The sequence below is a fragment of the Scyliorhinus canicula genome, chromosome 1 (assembly GCF_902713615.1).
Source record: "Scyliorhinus canicula chromosome 1, sScyCan1.1, whole genome shotgun sequence".
NCBI classification, from domain to species: domain Eukaryota; kingdom Metazoa; phylum Chordata; class Chondrichthyes; order Carcharhiniformes; family Scyliorhinidae; genus Scyliorhinus; species Scyliorhinus canicula.
In genome coordinates, this window is record NC_052146.1 from 1,481,757 (window position 1) to 1,499,190 (window position 17,434).

Sequence of the window (17,434 nt, forward strand, 5' to 3'; positions counted from 1 at the left end):
AGCGAGCAAGACAGACCTCATCCCAAATACAGGCAGATTGAGCGAGCAAGGTGGGCCTCAGTCCCAAATACTGGCAGAGTGAGCGAGCAAGGTGGGCCTCAGTCCCAAATACTGGCAGAGTGAGCGAGCAAGGTGGGCCTCAGTCCCAAAACAGGCAGTGTGAGCGAGCAAGGCAGACCTCATCCCAAATACAGGCAGAGTGAGCGAGCAAGGTGGGCCTCAGTCCCAAATACAGGCAGTGTGAGCGAGCAAGGCGGGCCTCAGTCCCAAATACAGTCAGAGTGAGCGAGCAAGGCAGACCTCAGTCCCAAATACAGGCAGAGTGAGCGAGCAAGGCAGACCTCAGTCCCAAATACAGGCAGTGAGCGAGCAAGGTGGGCCTCAGTCCCAAATACAGGCAGAGTGAGCGATCAAGGCAGACCTCAGTCCCAAATACAGGCAGAGTGAGCGAGCAAGGCAGACCTCAGTCCCAAATACAGGCAGAGTGAGCGAGCAAAGTGGGCATCAGTCCCAAATACAGGCAGAGTGAGCGAGCAAGGCAGACCTCAGTCCCAAATACAGGCAGTGAGCGAGCAAGGCAGACCTCAGTCCCAAATACAGGCAGAGTGAGTGAGCAAGGCGGGCCTCAGTCCCAAATACAGGCAGTGAGCGAGCAAGGTGGGCCTCAGTCCCAAATACAGGCAGTGAGCGAGCAAGGCAGACCTCAGTCCCAAATACAGGCAGTGAGCGAGCAAGGCAGACCTCAGTCCCAAATACAGGCAGAGTGAGCGAGCAAGGCAGACCTCAGTCCCAAATACAGGCAGAGTGAGCGAGCAAGGCGGGCCTCAGTCCCAAATACAGGCAGAGTGAGCGAGCAAGGCAGACCTCAGTCCCAAATACAGGCAGTGTGAGCGAGCAAGGCAGGCCTCAGTCCCAAATACAGGCAGAGTGAGCGAGCAAGGCAGGCCTCAGTCCCAAATACTGGCAGAGTGAGCGAGCAAGGCGGGCCTCAGTCCCAAATACAGGCAGAGTGAGCGAGCAAGGCAGACCTCAGTCCCAAATACAGGCAGAGTGAGCGAGCAAGGCAGGCCTCAGTCCCAAATACTGGCAGAGTGAGCGAGCAAGGTGGGCCTCAGTCCCAAATACAGGCAGAGTGAGCGAGCAAGGTGGGCCTCAGTCCCAAATACAGGCAGTGTGAGCGAGCAAGGCAGACCTCATCCCAAATACAGGCAGATTGAGCGAGCAAGGTGGGCCTCAGTCCCAAATACTGGCAGAGTGAGCGAGCAAGGTGGGCCTCAGTCCCAAATACAGGCAGTGTGAGCGAGCAAGGCAGACCTCATCCCAAATACAGGCAGAGTGAGCGAGCAAGGCAGACCTCAGTCCCAAATACAGGCAGAGTGAGCGAGCAAGGTGGGCCTCAGTCCCAAATACAGGCAGAGTGAGCGAGCAAGGTGGGCCTCAGTCCCAAATACAGGCAGAGTGAGCGAGCAAAGCAGAACTCAGTCCCAAATACAGGCAGAGTGAGCGAGCAAGGCAGACCTCAGTCCCAAATACAGGCAGTGTGAGCGAGCAAGGCGGGCCTCAGTCCCAAATACTGGCAGTGAGCGAGCAAGGTGGGCCTCAGTCCCAAATACAGGCAGAGTGAGCGAGCAAAGCACACCTCAGTCCCAAATACAGGCAGAGTGAGCGAGCAAAGCAGACCTCAGTCCCAAATACAGGCAGAGTGAGCGAGCAAGGTGGGCCTCAGTCCCAAATACAGGCAGAGTGAGCGAGCAAGGTGGGCCTCAGTCCCAAATACAGGCAGAGTGAGCGAGCAAGGCAGACCTCAGTCCCAAATACAGGCAGAGTGAGCGAGCAAGGCAGACCTCAGTCCCAAATACAGGCAGAGTGAGCTAGCAAGGCGGGCCTCAGTCCCAAATACAGGCAGTGAGCGAGCAAGGCAGACCTCAGTCCCAAATACAGGCAGAGTGAGCGAGCAAGGTGGGCCTCAGTCCCAAATACAGGCAGAGTGAGCGAGCAAGGTGGGCCTCAGTCCCAAATACAGGCAGAGTGAGCGAGCAAGGTGGGCCTCAGTCCCAAATACAGGCAGAGTGAGCGAGCAAGGTGGGCCTCAGTCCCAAATACAGGCAGAGTGAGCGAGCAAGGTGGGCCTCAGTCCCAAATACAGGCAGTGAGCGAGCAAGGCAGATCTCAGTCCCAAATACAGGCAGAGTGAGCGAGCAAGGTGGGCCTCAGTCCCAAATACAGGCAGAATGAGCGAGCAAGGTGGGCCTCAGTCCCAAATACAGGCAGAGTGAGCGAGCAAGGCAGACCTCAGTCCCAAATACAGGCAGTGAGCGAGCAAGGCAGACCTCAGTCCCAAATACAGGCAGAGTGAGCGAGCAAGGCAGACCTCAGTCCCAAATACAGGCAGAGTGAGCGAGCATGGCGGACCTCAGTCCCAAGCGAGCGAAGGTAGTACAGATGGCAGACACAGGTGGCGGAGTTGCACATGAACAGCTTCCAGTTAATCCTCGTTGCTGGTTTAGTAAAGGCAAAGGACTCAGCTGAGTAAAAATAAAGTCCTGGTTTATTCACAACAGAAACGTATACACACACTGTGGCGCTAACAATTATACACAAAGACTCGAGTGAAGTACAAGAGAGGCTTTATTGCTGTGAGATGCTATTCCTCCGGTGGCAGCTGTAGAATAGTATCTCAGTGAAGCTAGCGCATATTTATACACAAGCTCCCTGTGGGCGGAGCTAGCCGGCAGGGGCTTACCGGAGAAACCTGTATTACAGGTACGGCCATACATCCCCCTACTGCAAGCACTCATATATACAGTGGTTATATCACCACATTCACCCCCTGTAAAAATGAGTCCGGCGGGGGTGACGTGGAACTATAATACAAAAGGTGATCTATGTACAAAAGGTCCAAACAACAGAAAACCAAGAGTCCATCCGGTTAGCAGGTTACAGGTTGAGCCGAATCGGTGGTCGAACATTCCGTTGTGATTGGCGTAGCTGTGGTGGCGACGTCGGCACAGGCGGTGTTGGCTACAAAGGTGCAGGTGCTGGCGGTGTTGGTGCTGGCCAGTGGCGGGATGACTCCGAGAGCGAGCCGGAATCTTCCGTGTCCTCCAGTGTGGGCAGGGGGACGAGGGATGGACCTGGTGGGGACGAATACGGGGGCGCCGGGGAAAAGGACGTGGGATCAGCACCTGAGGGAGCCAGGCCATGGAGCGAGACTGTGTCCTGGCGGCCATTGGGGAACTCCACGTAGGCATTCTGGGGGTTGGCGTGGAGCAGGCGTACTTTGTCCACCAGGGGTTCCGCCTTGTGGTGCCTGACATGCCTACGGAGAAGGACTGGGCCCGGAGTCGTGAGCCAAGTCGGGAGCGACACTCCGGATGTGGACTTCCTAGGGAAGGCAAAAACGCGTTCATGGGGTGTACTGTTAGTTGCGGTGCACAGAAGTGACCGAATGGAATGGAGCGCGTCAGGGAGGACCTGCTGCCAGCGAGCGGCTGGGAGGTTCCTGGACCGTAGGGCCAGCTGGACGGCCCTCCATACCGTCCTGTTCTCCCTCTCTACCTGCCCGTTTCCCCGGGGGCTGTAGCTGGTCGTCCTGCTGGAGGCGATACACCTGCTGAGTAGGAACTGATGCAGCTCATCGCTCATGAATGAGGATCCCCTGTCACTGAGGATGTAGTCGGGGAAACCAACCAGAGCGAATATGGAATCAAGGGCCTTGATGACAGTGGCAGTCGTCATATCCGGGCATGGGATGGTGAAGGGGAACCTAGAAAATTCATCGACCACACTAAGGATGTAGGTGTTGTGGTCAGTGGAGGGGAGGGGCCCTTTGAAATCCACGCTGAGGCGTTCAAAGGGGCGGGACGCTTTCACCAGGCGCGCGCGGTCTGGCCGGTAGAAGTGCGGCTTGCACTCCGCACAGATCTGGCAGTCCCTGGTGACTGTCCGTACTTCTTCGACGGAGTAGGGCAGATTGCGGGCTTTGACCAGATGGTACAAACGAGTGAACCCCGGATGGCAAAGGCTGTCGTGCAAGGCACGGAGCTGGTTCATTTGTGCGCTGGCACATGTATCTCGGGAGAGGGCGTCTGGGGGCTCGTTGAGCTTGCCGGGGCGATACAAGATCTCGTAATTATAGGTGGAGAGCTCAATTCTCCACCGCAAGATTTTGTCATTTTTGATCTTGCCCCGCTGCGTGTTGTTGAACATGAAGGCTACTGACTGTTGGTCAGTGAGGAGAGTGAATCTCCTGCCAGCCAGGTAATGCCTCCAGTGCCGCACCGCTTCAACGATTGCCTGGGCCTCCTTTTCAACAGAGGAGTGTCGGATTTCGGAGGCGTGGTGGGTGCGGGAAAAGAATGCCATGGTCTGCCTGCTTGATTCTGCGTGGCGGCAAGGGCAACATCTGAAGTGTTGCTCTCTACTTGGAAGGGCAGTGTCTCATCTACTGCATGCATCCCGGCCGTGGCTATGTCAGAGCGAATACGAGCGAAGGCCTGTTGTGCCTCGGCCATGAGGGGAAAATGTGTGGACTGGATTAGTGGGCGGGCCTTGTCCGCGTATTGTGGGACCCACTGGGCGTAGTAAGAAAAGAACCCCAGGCAGCGTTTGAGAGCCTTGGGGCAGTGGGGGAGGGGGAGCTCCATGAGGGGGCGCATGCGGTCGGGATCGGGCCCCAGGAGTCCGTTTTAGACTACGTAGCCGAGGATGGCCAAACGGTCTGTGCAGAACACACACTTCTCCTTGTTATATGTGAGGTTAAGGAGAGGTGCGGTGTGGAGAAATTTGGCACGGTTGGCGTTATGGTCCTGCTGGTCATGGCCGCAGATAGTGACATTATCTAAGTACAGAAACGTGGCCTGCAGGCCGTACCGGTCAACCATTCAGCCCATTTCGCGCTGAAATACCGAGACCCCGTTAGTGACGCCGAAGGGAACCCTAAGAGATTGGTACAGGCGACCGTCCGCCTCGAAGGCAGTGTAGGGACGGTCCGATTCACGGATGGGGAGCTGGTGGTATGCGGATTTCAAGTCAATAGTAGAGAAGACCCGGTACTGTGCAATCTGATTGACCATATCAGATATGCGAGGGAGGGGGTACGCGTCGAGCTGCGTGTACCGGTTGATGGTCTGGCTGTAGTCCACGACTATCCTGTTGTTCTCCCCAGTTTTAATCACTACCACCTGGGCTCTCCAGGGGCTGTTGCTGGCCTCGATGATACCCTCTCAAAGCAGCCGCTGGACTTCGGACCTGATGAAGGCCTTGTCCTGGGTGCTGTACCGTCTGCTCCTGGTAGCGACGGGCTTGCAATCTGCGGTCAGATTGGCAAAGAGGGAGGGAAGGTCAACCTTGAGGGTCGCGAGGCCACAAACGGTGAGGGGAGGTAGGGGTCCGCCGAATTTGAGGGTGAGGCTCTGGAGATTGCACTGGAAGTCCAGGCCTAGTAAGAGTGACGCGCAGAGGTTGGGGAGAATGTACAGGCGGAAACGGTCGAATTCCACGCCCTGTACAGTGAGTTTAACCAGGCAGAAACCCCGGATCAGGACAGAGTGGGAACCGGAGGCTAGGGAGATCTGCCGGTTGGCGGGATGGATCGCAAGGGAATAGCGCCTTACCGTGTCCGGGTGGACGAAGCTCTCGGTGCTCCCGGAGCCGATGAGGCAGGAGGTCATGTGGCCGTTGACGAGCACCGTCGGGGAAGAGGGTGCCAGGTTGCGAGGACAGGACTGATCGAGCGTAACGGAGGTGAGTAGCGGGCGATCGGCAGCCGAGTCTGATGAGTCCAACGAGTAGCGGTAGCGACCCGAGTCCCGTGGTCCCGTCCCGAGGGGAGGACAAAATGGCGGTGTCTGGAGTACCTGTGTGGAAGAAGATGTCGGCGGACAAAATGGCAGCCCCCATGGAGCGCACGTTGTGGGGGCGGGACAAGATGGCGGCGCCCATGGAACGCACATGGCGGGGTCGGCAAAAAACGGCGGCGCCCACTGATCGCACGTGGGGTCGGGGGCAGCGGACGGCAGGGCTCATTGTGCGAGCGGCTGAGGCGAGGGGGGGAATGCGGGCGCGATAGCGGCAACCGTCCGGGACTGACACACCGCTGCAAAGTGGCCTTTCTTGCCACAAGCTTTCCAGGTCGCGGTGCGGGCCGGGCAGCACTGGCGGGGGTGCTTCTGCTGACCACAGAAGTAGCATCGAGGACCCACAGGGTGCGCGGTGCGGCGAGCAGCGCAGGCGTAGTGCGCAGGGGCGGCTGCTGGGGGGGGGGCGGGGTCCACGAGGGGTAGGACGGGTGGGCCTGGGGGCCGTTTGCGGGGTGAACGAGGGGTAGGACGGGTGGGCCGAGTGGCTAGCGGGGTAGGATCGCGCACTACAGGAGGCGGCCGTCATTGATAGCGCCAGAGTCTTTGTGGCCTCGAGGTCGAGGGCAGCCCCTTTCAGCAGTCGTTGCCGGATGGGGTCCGATGCAATGCCCATAACAAAAGCATCCCGCATGAGTAAGTTTGAATGTTCCGTGGCCGTGAGGGCCTGGCAGTCGCAGTCTCGTACCAGAGTTATAAGGGCCCTCCAGAAGTCCTCCATCGACTCACCCGGCTGTTGGACGCGAGTAGAGAGTAGATGTCTCGCAAACAGGGTGATCGTCGACTGTGCGTAGTTTTCCTTGAGCAGTTCCATGGCCCTGGTGTAGTCAGGCACATCTCGAATTAGCGGAAAGACGATGGAGCTGAGTCTTGAGTAGAGAAGCTGTCGTTTTTGAGCCTCTGTCGGGGGAGGGTCCGCTGAAGAGATGTAGGCCTCGAAGACTGCGAGCCAGTGAACAAAGTCTTTCTTGGCGTGGGGCGACTGCGGATCCAGCTGCAGGCGGTCAGGTTTGATCCTGATGTCCATGGTGTAAGGAAAATCTCACGGCAATAAATTGTGGCGCTAACAATTGTACACAAAGACTCGAGTGAAGTACAAGAGAGGCTTTATTGCTGTGAGATGCTATTCCTCCGGTGGCAGCTGTAGAATAGTATCTCAGTGAAGCTAGCGCATATTTATACACAAGCTCCCTGTGGGCGGAGCTAGCCGGCAGGGGCTTACCGGAGGAACCTGTATTACAGGTACGGCCATACATCCCCCTACTGCAAGCACTCATATATACAGTGGTTATATCACCACACACACATGACCCAGTTAGGCTACAACAGTGCCCGCCCCATAGTTAAGGAGGGAGTGCATACTCCTCGAGCCACACGGAGACTATAATAAACCCTGGCCGTGTGCCCTGTGTGGGGTACAACACTGCTATTCTGCTATGATCCCATCCACTAAAACCTCAGTATGCTGTGTCATCAATGAACTTTTATTGAATGGCTATAGTGCAGGTTTTGTACATGGGTGAGGGTGCAGACAGGCAGCAGCTTGTTACATTCAAGGAAAGACTGAAACTAGTGGCTCTCAGGCACAACACATTCTCCCAGTTGACAAGGTCTGTACATTAGCTGCAGGCTCCACAGTTCTTCAAATAAAGCCCATGCATGAAAGCATGGATACGTTAAGGAGGCGATACAAACATACCCGCTGTGCCTTGTAAATATCATAGATTTGTCGCAAGCCTTTGATTTCCTTCTGAAGTGACAGCAGCTCAGGGTGCATCGTAATCGACAGATCAAAAAGCTTTTCAGCATTGGCCAGTTCTTGCCGGTTTCGTTCAAATTCTTCCACCTCACTTTCAAATTTGCCCAAGATCTCAAGACCTGCATTCAGCAATGAAAATACAAAGAGCATTGTCATATTTACAGTTTTTCCAGCAGATAAGACCATTAGACATAGGAGCAGAATTAGGCCACTTGGCCCATCGAGTCTGCTCCGCCATTCAATCATGGCTGATATTTTTCTCATCCCCATTCTCCTGCCTTCTCCCCATAATCCCTGATCCCCTTAGAACATAGAACATAGAACAGTACAGCACAGAACAGGCCCTTCGGCCCTCAATGTTGTGCCGAGCCATGATCACCCTACTCAAACCCACGTATCCACCCTATACCCGTAACCCAACAACCCCCCCTTAACCTTACTTTTATTAGGACACTACGGGCAATTTAGCATGGCCAATCCACCTAACCCGCACATCTTTGGACTGTGGGAGGAAACCGGAGCACCCGGAGGAAACCCACGCACACAGGGGGAGGACATGCAGACTCCACACAGACAGTGACCCAGCCGGGAATCGAACGTGGGACCCTGGAGCTGTGAAGCATTTATGCTAACCACCATGCTACCCTGCTGCCCCTTATTAATCAAGAACCTATCTATCGCTGTCTTAAAGACACTCAGTGATTTGGCCTCCACAGCCTTCTGCGGCAAAGAGTTCCACAGATTCACCAACCTCTGGCTGAAGAAATTCCTCCTCATCTCTGTTTCAAAGGCCCTTTGAGCCCATTCCACCATTCCATGAGATCGTGGCTGATCTACCATCTGCAGATTCCCTTCCAAGCCACTCACCATTCCTGACTTAGAACTGTATCACCATCCCTTCACTACCACAGAGTCTAAACCCTGGAACTGCCCCCACAACAGCACAGCTTTCCCCCCATATCCTTTGCCCTAAGTGCGATATCTAACTGCTTTTTGAAAACATACAATGTTTTGGACTCAACTACTTCCTGTAGTAACAAATTCCACAGGCTCACCACTCTCTGGGTGAAGAAATTTCTCCTCATCTCTGTCCTATATGGTCAACCCCATACAATCCTCACCGATTCAATCTCTCCTCGTACATCAGTCCCGCAATCTCAGGAATCAGTCTGGTAAACCTTTGCTGCACTCCCTCTACAGCTAGAAAATCCTTCCTCAGAGAAGGAGACCAAAACTTTACAGAATATTCCAGGTGTGGCCTCACCATTGCAGCAAGACATCACTGCTCCTGTCCTCGAAACCTCTCGCAATGAAGGTCAGCATAGCATTTGCCTTCTTTACCGCCTGCGCCTGCATGTTTACCTTCAGCGACTGGTGTACGAGAACACCCAGGTGGATAACCTCACATTTCTCCAAATTATACTGCATCTGCCATTCACTTGCCCACTCACTAAAGGATATAATTCTGAAAGGAGGTGCAAGAACAGAAGGATCCGAGGGTATAGTGCACAAATTGTCAAAGGTTGTAGGGCAGATTGAAAAGTGGTTAATAACTAATCTGGGATCCTAGGCTTTATAATGGCATTCTGTACGGATGGAAACTATCTTCACAAATGGTATTTGTCTTTTAAAATATGGAAGGACATGGTATTATTTAGGTTCTAGGATTTCTTTTAAAGAAGGACATAAGTTAACCATGAGCTCTCTTTTTGAGGAAATCGTAATGTCGGCTGCCTGATTACCATGTGTGATGAATGGTTACTGTACCCTTAACACCATGTAGGTGATGCTCCTTTAAGACCGGGTTTGGAACCCTGGGGGACTCCGCCCACCAGGGAGCCGTATATAAGGTGACGTCCTGTAGGCGGCACTCAGTAAGCACACATCTCTGTAGCTGGCTAGTTCTTTGCTTATTAAAGCCTTCATTTACCATTCCACACTCTCGTGTCATTATTGAGGGTACTACACCATGGTACATTGGAGGGCGGGGGGAGGGCTGTTTGTCTGAACTGCAATCATTTTAGTTTGTGGGAAAGACTAGCTTAAAGGCAAAGGCTAGTGATTTACTTGAAATCACTGGACAAAGGAGCTTTAAGTTTTAAGCCTATTGTTCTGAACTCGGTTTTAGGTAATAAGCTGAGAAAGAAGGCAGGCTGCCTTAACATGTTTTCCACCTGCCTTGACTGAAATTCTGTGTATGGTTATCAACCTGCAACCAAAGAATCTTCATCTGAGTATAACTTGTCTGCATTTGGAAACCTGCAAAACTTAGACAAGAAGAATTGATCCAGCGCTATATTCTCCTCCACGCTGAAGCACTTTGGTGAGAATCTCCAGACATCTGCCAGGACCGGTGGCGTGTCTTCAGATGAGGGAGCTGCAGATTGATAGCCTGCAAACTTCACCCTTTAGTTTATTAAGTCTATCCTCCAAAGGCCATTTCTGCAGAGACTTTAGCATGTTTGTGTGTGTTTGTGTGCGTATTCGTGCATGTCAGTGTACGCTGGGGAAGACTAGTTATACTTCAAGAGTCCAATTGGGTGTGTCAGTTCTTGAAAATGAAAAAATGAAAATTGCTTATTGTCACGAGTAGGCTTCAATGAAGTTACTGTGAAAAGCCCCTAGTCACCACATTCCGGCGTCTGTCCGGGGAGGCTGATACGGGAATCGAACCGTGCTGCTGGCCTGCTAATAAATCAATAATTCTGAGTTTATTGAAAGAAGCTGGGGAAGGTGGGACCTCTATAGACAGGATGGTCTACATCTGAACCTGAGGGGCACCAATATCCTGGGGGGGAGATTTGTTAGTGCTCTTTGGGGGGGTTTAAACTAATTCAGCAGGGGCATGGGAACCTGGATTGTAGTTTTGGGGTACGGGAGATTGAGAGTATAGAGGTCAGGAGCACAGATTTGACTTCGCAGGAGGGTGCCAGTGTTCAGGTAGGTGGTTTGAAGTGTGTCTACTTCAATGCCAGGAGTATACGAAATAAGGTAGGGGAACTGGCAGCATGGGTTGGTACCTGGGACTTCGATGTTGTGGCCATTTCAGAGACATGGATAGAGCAGGGACAGGAATGGTTGTTGCAGGTTCCGGGGTTTAGGTGTTTTAGTAAGCTCAGAGAAGGGGGCAAAAGAGGGGGAGGTGTGGCGCTGCTAGTCAAGGACAGTATTACGGTGGCGGAAAGGATGCTAGATGGGGACTCTTCTTCCGAGGTAGTATGGGCTGAGGTTAGAAACAGGAAAGGAGAGGTCACCCTGTTGGGAGTTTTCTATAGGCCACCTAATAGTTCTAGGGATGTAGAGGAAAGGATGGCGAAGATGATTCTGGAAAAGAGCGAAAGTAACAGGGTAGTTGTTATGGGAGACTTTAACTTTCCAAATATTGACTGGAAAAGATATAGTTCGAGTACATTAGATGGGTCGTTCTTTGTACAATGTGTGCAGGAGGGTTTCCTGACACAATATGTTGACAGGCCAACAAGAGGCGAGGCCACATTGGATTTGGTTTTGGGTAATGAACCAGGCCAGGTGTTAGATCTGGAGGTAGGTGAGCACTTTGGAAACAGTGACCACAATTCGGTGACCTTTACGTTAGTGATGGAAAGGGATAAGTATACCCCGCAGGGCAAGAGTTATAGCTGGGGGAAGGGCAATTATGATGCCATTAGACATGACTTAGGATGTGTTGGTTGGAGAAGTAGGCTGCAAGGGTTGGGCACACTGGATATGTGGAGCTTCTTCAAGGAACAGCTATTGCATGTTCTTGATAAGTACGTACCAGTCAGGCAGGGAGGAAGGGGTCGAGCGAGGGAACCGTGGTTTACCAAAGAAGTGGAATCTCTTGTTAAGAGGAAGAAGGAGGCCTATGTGTAGATGAGGCGTGAAGTTTCAGATGGGGCGCTTGATAGTTACAAGGAAGCGAGGAAGGATCTAAAGAGAGAGCTGAGATGAGCAATGAGGGGACATGAGAAGTCTTTGGCAGGTAGGATCAAGGAAAACCCAAAAGCTTTCTATAGGTATGTCAGGAATAAAAGAATGACTAGGGTAAGAGTAGGGCCAGTCAAGGACAGTGGTGGGAAGTTGTGTGTGGAGGCTGAGGAGATAAGAGAGATACTAAATGAATACTTTTCGTCAGTATTCACTCAAGAAAAAGATAATATTGTGGAGGAGAATGCTGAGACCCAGGCTATTAGAATAGATGGCATTGAGGTGCGTAGGGAAGAAGTGTTGGCAATTCTGGACAAGGTGAAAATAGATAAGTCCCCGGGGCCTGATGGGATTTATCCTAGGATTCTCTGGGAAGCCAGGGAAGAGATTGCTGAGCCTTTGGCTTTGATTTTTAGGTCATCATTGGCTACAGGAATAGTGCCAGAGGACTGGAGGATAGCAAATGTGGTCCCTTTGTTCAAGAAGGGGAGTAGAGATAAACCCGGTAACTATAGGCCGGTGAGCCTAACGTCTCTGGTGGGTAAGGTCTTGGAGAGGATTATAAAAGATACGATTTATAATCATCTAGATAGGAATAATATGATTAGGGATAGTCAGCATGGTTTTGTGAAGGGTAGGTCATGCCTCACAAACCTTATCGAGTTCTTTGAGAAGGTGACTGAACAGGTAGACGAGGGTAGAGCAGTTGATGTGGTGTATATGGATTTCAGTAAAGCGTTTGATAAGGTTCCCCACGGTCGGCTATTGCAGAAAATACGGAGGCTGGGGATTGAGGGTGATTTAGAGATGTGGATCAGAAATTGGCTAGTTGAAAGAAGACAGAGGGTGGTGGTTGATGGTAAATGTTCAGAATGGAGTTCAGTTACGAGTGGCGTACCACAGGATCTGTTCTGGGGCCGTTGCTGTTTGTCATTTTTATAAATGACCTAGAGGAGGGCGCAGAAGGATGGGTGAGTAAATTTGCAGACGACACTAAAGTCGGTGGAGTTGTAGACAGTGCGGAAGGATGTTGCAGGTTACAGAGGGACATAGATAAGCTGCAGAGCTGGGCTGAGAGGTGGCAAATGGAGTTTAATGTGGAGAAGTGTGAGGTGATTCACTTTGGAAAGAATAACAGGAATGCGGAATATTTGGCTAATGGTAAAATTCTTGGTAGTGTGGATGAGCAGAGGGATCTCGGTGTCCATGTACATAGATCCCTGAAAGTTGCCACCCAGGTTGATAGGGTTGTGAAGAAGGCCGATGGTGTGTTGGCCTTTATTGGTAGAGGGATTGAGTTCCGGAGCCATGAGGTCATGTTGCAGTTGTACAAAACTCTAGTATGGCCGCATTTGGAGTATTGCATACAGTTCTGGTCGCCTCATTATAGGAAGGACGTGGAAGCTTTGGAACGGGTGCAGAGGAGATTTACCAGGATGTTGCCTGGTATGGAGGGAAAATCTTATGAGGAAAGGCTGATCGACTTGAGGTTGTTTTCGTTAGAGAGAAGAAGGTTAAGAGGTGACTTAATAGAGGCATACAAAATTATCAGAGGGTTAGATAGGGTGGACAGCGAGAGCCTTCTCCCGCGGATGGAGGTGGCTAGCACGAGGGGACATAGCCTTAAATTGAGGGGTAATAGATATAGGACAGAGGTCAGAGGTGGGTTTTTTACGCAAAGAGTGGTGAGGCTGTGGAATGCCCTACCTGCAACAGTAGTGAACTCGCCAACATTGAGGGCATTAAAAAATTTATTGGATAAGCATATGGATGATAAGGGCATAGTGTAGGTTAGATGGCCTTTAGTTTTTTTTCCATGTCGGTGCAACATCGAGGGCCGAAGGGCCTGTACTGTGCTGTATCATTCTATGTTCTATGTTCTAAGCTTGATTAAAGTGCTTTTATTCTGGGTCTAACAGTAGTGAAGGTAATAATTAGAAAATTTGATGAGCGAGTTAAACTTTTGAACTAATGGTGTAGCCCGCAGAGCAGTGGGGCGAGATAAACTGTGCTCCCATCCTAGTCGTAACAGTACACAAGATAGGAAGGTATCATGAACCTTTATAAACGGCTGGTTTGAATTCAACCAATTCCACAGTTTAGGAAAGAGGAGGAGACAATAGACAGGGTGTAGAAAACATTCACAAGAATATTTCAGGAATGAGGGACTTTCATTGCGTGGATACATTGCAGAAGCTAGCACTGCACTCCTTAGAAAGGAAAAGGTTGTGAGATTTGATAGTGGTAATGAATATAAAAATCAAAATCATGAGGAGTCTGTTCAGTAGATAGGAAGAGACTATTCCTATTGGTGAAAACATTGAGAGCCAGAGGACATATGTTTAAAGTGAATGAAGCAAAAGAACCAAAGGTGACACAAAGACAAGTTTCTTTACATAGCTAGGGGTTAGGATCTGGAACACACTGCCTAAGAGTGTGGTGGAGCAGATGCTATCAGGGCATTCAAAACCAATTTGATAATTACCTGCAGAAAAATTTGCAGGGAGACAGAGTTCCGATGTTAAGAAAAGCAGGAGTGCAATAAGCTAAATTGCAGAAAATCAGTAGGGGCTTGCAGCGCCAAGTATATGTGCTATTAGGGCGGTACGGTAGCACAGTGGTTAGCACTGTTGTTTCACACCTCCAGGGTCCCGGGTTCGATTCCCAGCTTGAGTGACTGTGCAGAGTCTGCATTTTCTCCCCGTGTGTGCGTGGGTTTCCTCTGGGTGCTCCAGTTTCCTCCCACAGTCCAAAGGTGTGCAGGTTAGGTGGATTGGCCATGATCAATTGTCCTTAGTGTCCAAAATGGTTAGTAGAGTTACAGGGATATGGTGGAGGTGTGGGTTTAAGTAGGATGCGCTTTCCAGGAGCCGGTGCAGACTCGAAGGGCTGAATGGCCTCCTTCTGCACTGTAAATTCGATGACCCATTCAATGATTTGATAATAGACTGCAGATATCCGAGTGCCTGAATATCATTGTAGGTAAATTAGCAAACTCTAAAGTTTTTATTAATATAAATTTAGAGTATCCAATTTGTTTGTTCCAATTAAGGGGCAATTTAGCGTGGCCAATCCATTTAACCAGCATATCTTTGAGTTGTGGGGGCGAAACCATGCAACATGGGGAGAATGTGCAAACTCCACACGGCAGTGACCCAGAGCGGGATCAAACCTGGGACCTCGCCGCTGTGAGGAAGCAGTGCTAACCACTGTGCCGCCCCTGCAAAACTCAGAAGTTAATCACAAAGTTTGTACAATCAGAATTTTGGACAATTAATTATGTAAGAATGTTTACATGAGACTTATATTTTGATGACAAAGGGTTGGCTGTTTAGCTGAACAGCTCTCTAACCTGTGTCCAAGTCTTTCCCCACAGAACCTGGGCCTTGCTGTCGGAATCTTGAAGCAAAAGCAACAAGGTTTGATGCAAACAGCTGAATTTCCTGCTTCGTGGTCTGAAATCCAAGAAGGAAACTATTTTAGATTTTTTTTGTTCAAGCTAATACTAAAATTCACTGAGTGTAGACTTTAACAGTGGCGCATAAACAGAAACAATACTCCAACAGCCTAGAAACGCAATGAAATCTGAAGTAAAATCTACTCATTGTTGCTGGATCAATGTCCTGCCATTCTGAGGCGAACAATATCGTGGGAGCACTGTTACCTTAAGGATTTAGAGATCCCCAGAATACGTCCACCACCTTCACAGTGTAATTAGGGATGGGTAATTAGGGATGGGTAATTAGGGACGGGTAATTAGGGATGGGTAATTAGGGATGGGTAATTAGGGATGGGTAATTAGGGACGGGTAATTAGGGATGGGTAATTAGGGATGGGTTATTAGGGATGGGTAATTAGGGATGGGTAATTAGGGATGGGTTATTAGGGATGGGTAATTAGGGATGGGTAATTAGGGATGGGTAATTAGGGACGGGTAATTAGGGACGGGTAATTAGGGACGGGTAATTAGGGATGGGTAATTAGGGATGGGTTATTAGGGACGGGTAATTAGGGATGGGTAATTAGGGATGGGTAATTAGGGATGGGTTATTAGGGATGGGTAATTAGGGATGGGTAATTAGGGATGGGTAATTAGGGATGGGTTATTAGGGACGGGTAATTAGGGACGGGTAATTAGGGACGGGTTATTAGGGATGGGTAATTAGGGATGGGTAATTAGGGACGGGTAATTAGGGATGGGTAATTAGGGATGGGTAATTAGGGATGGGTAATTAGGGATGGGTTATTAGGGATGGGTTATTAGGGATGGGTAATTAGGGATGGGTAATTAGGGACGGGTAATTAGGGACGGGTTATTAGGGATGGGTAATTAGGGACGGGTAATTAGGGACGGGTAATTAGGGATGGGTAATTAGGGATGGGTTATTAGGGATGGGTAATTAGGGATGGGTAATTAGGGATGGGTTATTAGGGATGGGTAATTAGGGATGGGTTATTAGGGATGGGTAATTAGGGGTGGTAATTAGGGATGGGTAATTAGGGATGGGTAATTAGGGACGGGTAATTAGGATGGGTAATTAGGGATGGGTAATTAGGGATGGGTTATTAGGGATGGGTAAATAGGGACGGGTAATTAGGGACGGGTAATTAGGGATGGGTAATTAGGGATGGGTAATTAGGATGGGTTATTAGGGATGGGTAATTAGGGATGGGTAATTAGGGATAGGTAATTAGGGATGGGTTATTAGGGATGGGTAATTAGGGATGGGTTATTAGGGGTGGGTAATTAGGGACGGGTAATTAGGGACGGGTAATTAGGGATGGGTAATTAGGGACGGGTAATTAGGGACGGGTAATTAGGGATGGGTAATTAGGATGGGTTATTAGGGATGGGTAATTAGGGATGGGTAATTAGGGATGGGTAATTAGGGACGGTAATTGGGGATAGGTAATTAGGATGGGTTATTAGGGATGGGTAATTAGGGATGGGTTATTAGGGATGGGTAATTAGGGATGGGTAATTAGGGATGGGTAATTAGGGACGGGTAATTAGGATGGGTTATTAGGGATGGGTAATTAGGGATGGGTAATTAGGGATAGGTAATTAGGATGCGTTAATAGGGATGGGTAATTAGGGATGGGTTATTAGGGATGGGTAATTAGGGATGGGTAATTAGGGATGGGTAATTAGGGACGGGTAATTAGGGATGGGTAATTAGGGGTGGGTAATTAGGGATGGGTAATTAGGGACGGGTAATTAGGGATGGGTAATTAGGGATAGGTAATTAGGATGGGTTATTAGGGATGGGTAATTAGGGATGGGTTATTAGGGATGGGTAATTAGGGATGGGTAATTAGGGATGGGTTATTAGGGATGGGTAATTAGGGACGGGTAATTAGGATGGGTTATTAGGGATGGGTAATTAGGGATGGGTAATTAGGGATGGGTAATTAGGGACGGGTAATTAGGGATGGGTAATTAGGGATAGGTAATTAGGATGGGTTATTAGGGATGGGTAATTAGGGATGGGTTATTAGGGATGGGTAATTAGGGATGGGTAATTAGGGATGGGTAATTAGGGATGGGTAATTAGGGACGGGTAATTAGGGACGAGTAATTAGGGACGGGTAATTAGGGATGGGTTATTAGGGATGGGTAATTAGGGATGGGTTATTAGGGATGGGTAATTAGGGATGGGTTATTAGGGATGGGTAATTAGGGACGGGTTATTAGGAACGGGTTATTAGGGACGGGTAATTAGGGACGGGTTATTAGGGATGGGTAATTAGGGATGGGTAATTGGGGATGGGTAATTGGGGACGGGTAATTAGGGATGGGTAATTAGGGATGGGTAATTAGGGATGAGTAATTAGGGACGGGTAATTAGTGGCGGGTAAATAAGGGCGGGTAATTAGGGGCGGGTAATTA

General features: G+C 50.2%; 1 protein-coding gene across 1 annotated transcript in view; it reads right to left on the reverse strand.

Annotated features, from left to right (window-relative positions):
• LOC119977131 (dynein heavy chain 10, axonemal-like) overlaps positions 1 to 17,434 on the reverse strand; it is a 552,876-nt gene that overhangs the window by 342,362 nt on the left and 193,080 nt on the right. The window contains 2 exon segments of the mRNA XM_038817763.1: positions 7,504 to 7,736; positions 14,897 to 14,999. Of these exon segments, the coding sequence (XP_038673691.1) occupies positions 7,504 to 7,736; positions 14,897 to 14,999 (336 nt within the window).